Below are 9022 nucleotides of genomic sequence, written 5' to 3'. Positions count from 1 at the left end.
GAAGTACCTGCCGCAAATCTCTGTAGCTATCGTATGGCGCGCACAGTGCACACAAAAATACAAAACACACACACACACACACACACACACACACACACACACACACACACACACACACACACACACACACACACGGTGAGGAGAGTAGCCTGTGTAGTTGGAGTGAGGACAAAGCGACAGAAACACAGTGAGGATATGAATCAGAGTGCAGCTCCACGTCTCCTCGTGTAACGGGGTGGGTTAGCCCCGGTTAGCCTCGTTGTAGCCGCTCACATAGTATCTGTCCGCGTTACAAGTGGTGGAGCGGCTCCTCGCCGACCCGGCGGAGGGAGTGGAAGCAAATGAAAGCGTTGTTTGGAGCCGCTGAACAAAGAGCTTTTCTTCCCTGTACCATTGTTACGGAGCGGAGCGCCTGTTCCCCAGCCGCCTCAGAGGTGGTTTCACTCTGTCAAAGTAAGCTAACTGCTCTGAAGTCCGTCTGTTAGAAAGTACTTAGCGGTCGACAAAACGTTAGGTTTGTAACGCGGTGTAGTTTGATTCATTCACACAAGCAAACTAACAAACCCCTAAAACCACCGGCTGGATGTGATGCGAGGCTAACTGTAAGTTTACGCAGCGCTGATACTGGCAGTTAACTAAAGTACTGAGTGGTCATTGGTCTTCATAACCTCCGCTCACATGTCATGAGTGCAGTTTGATGGGTGTAAACCTGGTGTAAACTAGCCTGGTGAAGACTTTGTGCTCAGAAACGAGTCACTATGTAACTGGTCCTTTAACGCTGTTTTGGTTCGTTAGCCGTAAAGCCAGACAACTTAGTTAGTAAGAAGTTACTACTGTGCATAGCAAAGACTAACAGTGATGGGAATAACAGTGTTACTAACGGCGCTACTATTTTCAGTAACGAGTAATCAAAAAAAAGTTACTGTTTCTCCCGTTATAACGCCGTTACCGTCTGTGCGGATGAATACTGAGTTAGTTAGTTCCATATAAACGGGAGGTTAGGGGGGCAGTTCAAGTAATTTAACACATTTGAGTATTTTATATATAAAAAGTAACGCAATAGTTACTTTTCCTGGTAATTACTTTTATAATGTAGTAATTCAGTGACTAACTCAGTTAGGCGTTAAAGTAACTATACGGTAACTAAATCCTTTTTCAAAGTAAGGTGCCCAAACACTGAAGACTAATCAATAAGCATAGCTCAGTATGAGGCTGATGACTATCCACCAAAACAACACAACGTGGTACACTCAGCTAGCCTGGCTCTGCTAGTGTGCACAGATTGTCATTCACAAATCTGACAATTCAGGGTTGTGTTGTGTATTGCAACAAAAACATACACACACTGGGGCCTGCTCTATCGCTCTCATGAAAACTCCTTGTAGAGCTGTCGTTAGCTACATACTACTGATTGAAAGGAGACTACTGAAGATACAAAGTCTAAAAAACAAAACAAGGTCCAGACTAGATAGATAAATAGATAGATAGACTTTATTGATCCCAGGCTGGGAAATAACAGTGCAGCAGCAGCAGCAGTGGCAATAACAACACAAAGAATAAAAAGAACAACCTATACATAATAAAATAGCAATATCAAATGTAGTAAAAATGTATACAACAAATAGGCAGTGTTGATGATGAGTTTGTCATGCTGTGTGTGATGACAGGTGAGGGGCGGCCTGTGCTCCAGTCATGACCTCTGGGAATGGGAACACTAACAGCAGCCAACACGATGGAGAGAGCAAACAGGCCCAGGCCCTAGTCAAGACCCACATCCTCACCCATCTGATAGAAGGCTTCGTTATCCAGGAGGGAGCTGAGCCTTTTCCTGTGAGTACTGCAGCGCTGCATGTATCTGTAAACTCACAGAATAAAATCACTGCATGGTAGAGGCAGTAATCAAAGACACGGGGTTAACCAGGTCACAACTCTATTGACACTGACAGACTGACTGAAAGCACAGAAAGAGTCACTGTGCTCCTGTAATCTTTCTTCTCTGCGCAATTACAAGTCTAACACACTGTGATGGATTTTATATCCACCAGCAGAATCCTGTCTGTAAAAACAATGCTTTATCTTCCAATATTTAACATCATATAACATTAATAGCTCTGACCAGATTCTGAGATTGCAGTTTGTTCTGCTCTCTGAGATGACGTGATAATCCCTTCATGGAATAAAGGACATTTCCTGCCCACTACTTTTGTGATTTGTGCAGTTTTAGACAAAAAATCGCCGTAACTACTCTTAATTTCTCAGCCTTGTTGATTTGTTTTCTACCAGCTCTATATTTTATTTTATTCAAATAGCACCAGAAACGACTGATCTACAGTTAAGGGGAAAAAAATCTGCATCTAAGTGATAAGTTGAGGCTTTGTCCACACTGATTGGTTTCATTTTGAAATGAACAACGATTTCTGTCCAGACAACAGACATGTTATACTGTAGCTCCGATATCAGGAATCATCTTCATCCATATTAAAACATTTGACATCAGATCTCATGTGACCATTCACATACACATGGGAGGTAGACATGAGGCAGTTGCATCAAATTGGCCCATTGCCATAATCCCTATAGTTTTAGGAGTACGTTTGTTACTTTGTTGGTGCAAGCTATTTTTAGAACAGCGGAGCAGAGCTGCGAGCTGCTCAGAGCAACACTACAGAGGCTAATGGGATTTCTTGTTTCCCTCATCAAACTCATCAAATACACAATCCAACATCTCCAAAACGCTCTGGTGGACAAGTTGTGACCTACATTCACCACGCTATGAGATAATAACGGAGCGTTACGAGACAGAGTTGTTTTCGAGGCAAATTCAAGCAAAACCGCTGATGCACGTTACTGTCGGAGGCAGTTTTTCAAGGCCAAACCAAGAAACCCCATTAGCCTCTGTAGCGTAGCTCTGAGCAGCTTGCGGCTCTGCTCCGCCATTCTAAAAATAGCTTGCACCGACAATTAAAGATAACAAACCTACTCCTAAAACTATAGGGATTATGGCAATGGGCCAATTTGCCAAAATGTTGAACTATCCCTTTAAAAAACTCCAAAATGGTGTAGACACCAGGTGTAAACATAAAAAAAAACTACAAACTACAACTGCTCTAAAGCTAAAAGCATGGCTGGAGCCTTGATGTGCACATGACACACCAACTGCCCATCTATTACCGTATACTGGTACATAATAACTGGTGTCTATATTTTTCTGTCTGCAGGTAGAACGTCCATCTTTCTCAATTGAAAGCCTAAGGAGAATCACAACAGACTCAAAGATGGATGGCCTCTCACCAAAGGGTAAAGTCCTCAGAGCAGTAGCACAGTTTCATTGGTTCCTTCTCCGTGGTGGACACAGGGAGCTGACTTTCTTCTGGTCCCTGCAAATGTGATACTAAACAAAACAGCATCAGATCAGCTGAGCTGCATTCTCTCCTGGTGTCAGTATTTCCATATGTCTGATTGGCTCACCATAAATAACCTGCAGAGTAATAATTAGTACTAGCATAAAGTGATAGATGACTTATGTTAGTGCCAAAATCCACTAACATAAGTCATCTATCACTTTTTTAAAACTCTGATCAAGGTCACTATGGCAACAGGTATCCAGATCCTCCTTAAACATGCCCTGCAGCTCCTTCTGGGGGAACTACATCTGCATCAGTCTTTCCAAATGTCTTGATCATGATCCAAATAAACAGGTTTGGGCAACAGAAAATTGCAGCTTTGTTTGATTTCCGTTGTGAAAAGCCTCCGCTGCACAGTGTCTGTATGTATAGGCTATAATAAGTATAGTATATTTTGTACTCCTCTTTGTGTTTTGTTTTAAAGTGGTGATATGTACTTGTGGTTTCAAGAGCCAAAAAGCATCTCAGTGGAGTTTCCCCATCTCCTCTCTCAGTTGTCAGAAGAGAGGAGGTTCTGAGCCTCTCTTCTGATTGGTTGACTGTTTTCTAAATGATCAAATAAAATATAGCTGATTTCAAGCAAACCAGAGAGACCATCCTGTAAGCTTTGTTGGTGTGTTCAGGTGGGCGGGGCTCCGGGCATGGAGGAAGGTGGTGACTGCGTTGTTGTGACATCACAAAGTCACAGAAGTCCTGACAGCTGATTTTAAGGCTCAGTTTCTGAATACAGGCTGTGTGCATTTCTCTGTGGACTGAGCACTATGACACAAAGACCTGTAAGTTTAACTGACTCTATACGTAGCTGACTGTGTTGACTGTGTCCCCTCAGAGCTGAAGGCCCAGCAGGAGCCCATGCTGACCTGCGAGCTGTGCGGCAGGGTGGATTTTGCCTACATCTTCAAAAGGTCCAAGAGGTTCTGTTCTACAGTGTGTGCCAAACGGTGAGGAGAAGTTTTATCACATTCATATCCAACATTACTACTCTTATCATTATACTCTGTGGTGGAAATAAGGGCCAATCCTGATCAAATTTACTGGTGCTGGTCAGACCATCAACCTTTACACCAATCCAATTATTAATCTTATAAATGTAGAAATTCATCATTAATAACACACCCATGTGGATAAAACAATGAAAACCATACCAACACTTAAAATCAATGACATCACTTCATTGGGGCACCAGAGTAGACTGCAGCTCTGAAATGTCTATTTAGTCAGTTAGATGATGAGGTCATTGCAGCAGACTCAGGGATTGCTTTAGTACTGCTATCAAATTATTGTAGGAACACACTTTTTCACACCTGGAAAACACAATTTAGAAATGATAAGACTTCTCTAAAGTTAGAGACTGATTTAATGTATCTCTTAAATGTATTAACTAGATCTGAAAGCAGTCATCAATAGGGACAAAGCACCAGTCGAGGCGATGCAGGTCTCAGGTTGAGTGTAGCACACAGAAACATTCACCTTTCTTAAAGGGATAGTTCAACATTTTGGCAAATTGGCCCATTGCCATAATCCCTATAGTCATAGCAGTAGGTTTGTTACCTTTAATTGTCGGTGCAAGCTATTTTTAGAACGGCGGAGCAGAGCCGCGAGCTGCTCAGAGCTACGCTATAGTAAAGGTCAAACTAGAATCTGTACACTGGATATCACGGGTTTCCCCTCAATTTACACACTGGACCTTTAAGGGGTCTTCTAGAAAGTATGGTTAACCAGTCCTGAAATAAACTGTGGAGCTGTATGTGAAAATAAACAATAATAAGCTTCACCTCGCCATGTTTACTTTGATTTGTAGCTACAACGTGGGATGCACAAAGAGAATGGGTCTCTTCCCAAACCGTAAAACCACACTGGAGAACATGAAGAAACAGAGAGCACTGAATGGAAACCACAAAAGCCCAAGTTTAGAGTCCAAAAAGAAGGTGAGTTCAATTTCTACTGTTCCTTAGTGCAATAATCTGTTATTTAGTGAAGAATAACTGGCTTCTGACTGTAACAGACAAACCCGTAGTCCTTTGAAATCAACTGTTTGTGGTCTTTATCAGACGCCAGAGACACAGTCTTGATGTACACTGTTGTCCTTTAACCCCTGCTGTCTGTGCAGAAGCCCACTGCTGCTCTCTCCACTGGTCACTCTGTCCACCCGGCACAGGGAGAGTCCAGCCAATGTTCAGACCTGTCCGGCTACAAAAAGTCCCCGTCCCCCCTGTCGGCCACCCAGCGGCTCCCTGCGGTGCAAGGCTCTGAGCTGCTCCTGCTGCCCCACAGCTTCTTACCCAGTGACCCCGGCCAGTGGAACATAGAGGACGTCTACGAGTTCATCTCTTCTCTGCCAGGTGGGGGCCGTCTTACATTTGGCCACAGGCGGCGTATATTTTTCCTGGCACTTAAGGCTCTGAATGTGATAGTCAAGGCCAAAGGTCCCTGGACTGGACCCTGAGAGCCTACTGCCTCAGAGCTTTAACAGCCACTTTATTAGGTACACCTGGCTAGCACTGGACTTGACCCTCTTCTGCCATCAGAACTGTTCTAATTCTTTATGGTCCAAATTCAACAAAAGGCTGGAAACATTCCTCAGAGGCTTTGGTCCATATTGACATTATAGCATCATGCATTTAGATTTGTCATCTCCAAAACGTCCGTTCCAGTGAACTCATCATGTTCAAGAAACCAGTTTGAGATGATTTGAGCTGACATGGTGTGTGTTTTCCTGCTGGAAGAATCAGACCACAGTGACCACAGCCTACATTCAGAAGATGGTAAGCTATGGTCACAAAGGGGCAGACATGGTCAGCAACAACACTCTGGTCACCTGTGCTTGTTTAGGAGGAATAGTTCAACTAACTTTTTTTTTTTCAAAGGAGGTTAAATCGAAAGCAACTGGACTTAGTTATTTGTCTGGGAAGACGTTTCACCTCTCATCCAAGAGGCTTCATCAGTTCATGTACGCATCTGACCAGGCTGGGACTGGTCCCAGACTGGTCCAGTCCCAGCCTGGTCAGATGCGTACATGAACTGAGACAAATAACTAAGTCCAGTTGCTTTCGATTTAACCTCCTTTGAAATACTATGACCTGGGCAAATGAGAATATGCACCGGCTAGTTCAACTAACATTTTGGCAAATTCGCCTATTGCCATAATCCCTATAGTCATAGCAGTAGGGTCATTCCCTCTAATTATTGGGGCATGTTGTTTTGAGATCAGTGGGGCAGAGACGTGAGCTGCTCAGCGAACACAATGGAGGTGATTCACCACGCCATGAAATAATCATGTATAATTACAGTATGTAACATTACGAGACATGAAGCAAATACTCTGAACTACTTGTGCTTTTGAAATCACTCAACCCAGCAGCCGTGTCTGGAATGTAGTTCCGGCTGCATTTGCCTTGGAAACAACTCTGTCTCGTTATGCTACATTATTATTTCATAGCGTGGTGAATGTGCAGGTCACAACTTCTCAACAAGAGCGTTTTGGAGTTGTTGGATTGTGTATTTGATGAGTTTGATGAGTTTGATGAGGGACAGGGGACCTGTACCATTCGCCTTCATTGTGTTCACTGAGCAGCTCACGTCTCTGCCCCGCTGATCTCAAAACAACATGCACCGATAATTAGAAGGAATGACCCTACTGCTATGACTATAGGGATTATGGCAATAGGAGAATTTGCCAAAATGTTGAACTATCCCTTTAAACAGTGATACTGTGGTACTAAGGGGCCCAAAGTGTGGCAGGAAAATGTCCCCCACACTATCACACCAGCAGCAGCTTGAGCTGTTGATACAAGGCAGGATGGATGACGTCAGACCATCCATGCCATGTTCACAGTCACTTCAATCATCTTTCTACTCATTCTGACGCTTCAGTTTGGACTTCAGCCGATCCTCTCGCTCACGTCTACGGGCTTATATGCATTCATGTTGCTGCCATGTGATTGGGCAGTTAGATATTAGCATTAAAAGCAGCTGAACGGGTATACCTATTAAAGTGGAGAGTTTTGTGTCACGTCAGACATTTGTGGCTCAGTGTTTTTCCTCTGTGCTCTTTTCCCTTGTTGAACGTGGCCAGGACTCACTATGGGAAACAGTGATGTCACAAGTTCCACACACCAACCAGGATTCAGAAGAGTTTGAAACAGAGTCTGCTGATCAATCCAACCTAAACAGACCACATACGTTTGTACCATCACTATTTGAAACTAGTAACAGCTTCTTTTTTTTAAAGCGAACTTTGCTCCATTTAACTTGGTTGGAAGTGCTGACGTCAAAAAATTTGGCCCTGACTGAACCTGGTTATGACTTGGTCTTGTTGAATAACAATGGAGCTCTGTGAGTTAGGAGGAAGGATATTTTAGACTCGACTGCAGATTATTTTAAGAGCAGCCATAGAGGGAAAGTGGTGTTGAAGAATCAGTGTAATTAAATGCGAGGAGGTTTTTGTGCAGCGCTGACTTGTCATCATGTCGTGGCCGCAGGTTGCCTGGAGATCGCCGAGGAGTTCCGCTCTCAGGAGATCGACGGCCAGGCCCTGCTGCTGCTGAAGGAGGACCACCTCATGGCAACCATGAACATCAAACTGGGCCCCGCACTCAAGATCTTTGCCCAGATTAGCATGCTCAAAGACTCATAGCCCATCTCAGTCCTCTCACAACACACACACACACACACACACACACACACACACACACACACACACACTGCTCTGGACAAACAGGACGTGCTCAGGATCCCACATGTCCACTGACTCTGAGCAGGGCTCTGGTCCAGTTCTGGACACCGGGCCAGAGAGTTGTTTGATGGCTGTTTTTCCTGCTGAACAAAAGGACTTCATCAGTCTGGACTGTCTGACTGTTTCACTGACCTCAGCCCATAGTTTTGTACAGGAGTGGTGCGTTAGGCGCTCCATGATGAAGTGTTTCACTGACAACGTGTTTCTGTTTTCATAATGTAGAAGTTCCTGCAGGAGTGTTGCTCCTGTGAACTCTGGACATTTCAGTCACTGATGGTTGTCGTGTTAGTCACATACTGAAAATACAAACACACTGGATCGTTGCAAACTTTAACTCCATAAAGGTGGAAAAATGTTTTTTGTTTTTTTTTACAAGGAATAAGAGGGAGAGTAAATCTCTTTCATTAAGGATCAAATCTTTTATATTAATTCATTTGGTTCATTTCCTTCACTTCACTGCTGAGCTCCGGCTGACGAGTGAAGCACGAATCCTCTTCCCTCTGTCGAATATTTATTGTGCGTTCAAGTTCAGTCTTGCCCATGAACATAGTAGCTCTTGGTAGATTTTTTTTCCCCCCACCAGCTCCAACAGCCTCCATCGGTGGATTTCTGTTGTTTTCATTTTATGTGTTTGGTTTGTTTGACGTGCTCAGTGGCTGAACTGGTAGAGCTCCAGGAGATGGCGATGCAGGACAGAGCTGTGTACGGTGACGGACAGCCGCGGGTCATTCGTTCCGGAGTGTGTTCAGCACAGACACCGGAAGTAGCGAGACTCAAATGAGCAGCTGGAAAAATCCGACAACTCTGACGTGATGTTTGTTGGAACTAATTCATTTCCAGACCAGTTTCTCTTTTTCTCAGTTTCTCAGCTCACAACCCCCTC

General features: G+C 43.9%; 1 protein-coding gene across 2 annotated transcripts; it reads left to right on the top strand.

Annotated features, from left to right (window-relative positions):
• The first annotated feature begins 152 nt into the window (after positions 1-152).
• LOC146984063 (polyhomeotic-like protein 2) lies at positions 153-8494 on the top strand. 2 transcript variants are annotated; one of them, XM_085780891.1, is made up of 7 exons: positions 153-453; positions 1668-1830; positions 3219-3297; positions 4234-4345; positions 5206-5332; positions 5515-5746; positions 7886-8494. In XM_085780891.1, exons 2-7 carry the CDS (start codon positions 1693-1695, stop codon positions 8038-8040), a joined length of 843 nt encoding a protein of 280 aa, XP_085637017.1. In that variant the 5' UTR covers positions 153-453; positions 1668-1692; the 3' UTR covers positions 8041-8494. The 2 variants fall into 2 exon arrangements, with proteins under 2 accessions (XP_085637017.1, XP_085637018.1); XM_085780892.1 differs by lacking the exon at positions 153-453 and adding an exon at positions 470-602 and having other exon boundaries at positions 7886-8162.
• Positions 8495-9022: the final 528 nt, after the last annotated feature.

This window comes from Trachurus japonicus, chromosome 7 (assembly GCF_045865225.1).
Source record: "Trachurus japonicus isolate A0001 chromosome 7, Traja_1.0".
NCBI classification, from domain to species: domain Eukaryota; kingdom Metazoa; phylum Chordata; class Actinopteri; order Carangiformes; family Carangidae; genus Trachurus; species Trachurus japonicus.
Note: the sequence above shows the minus strand (reverse complement) of the source record. Positions and strands in the feature narration are given on the sequence as shown.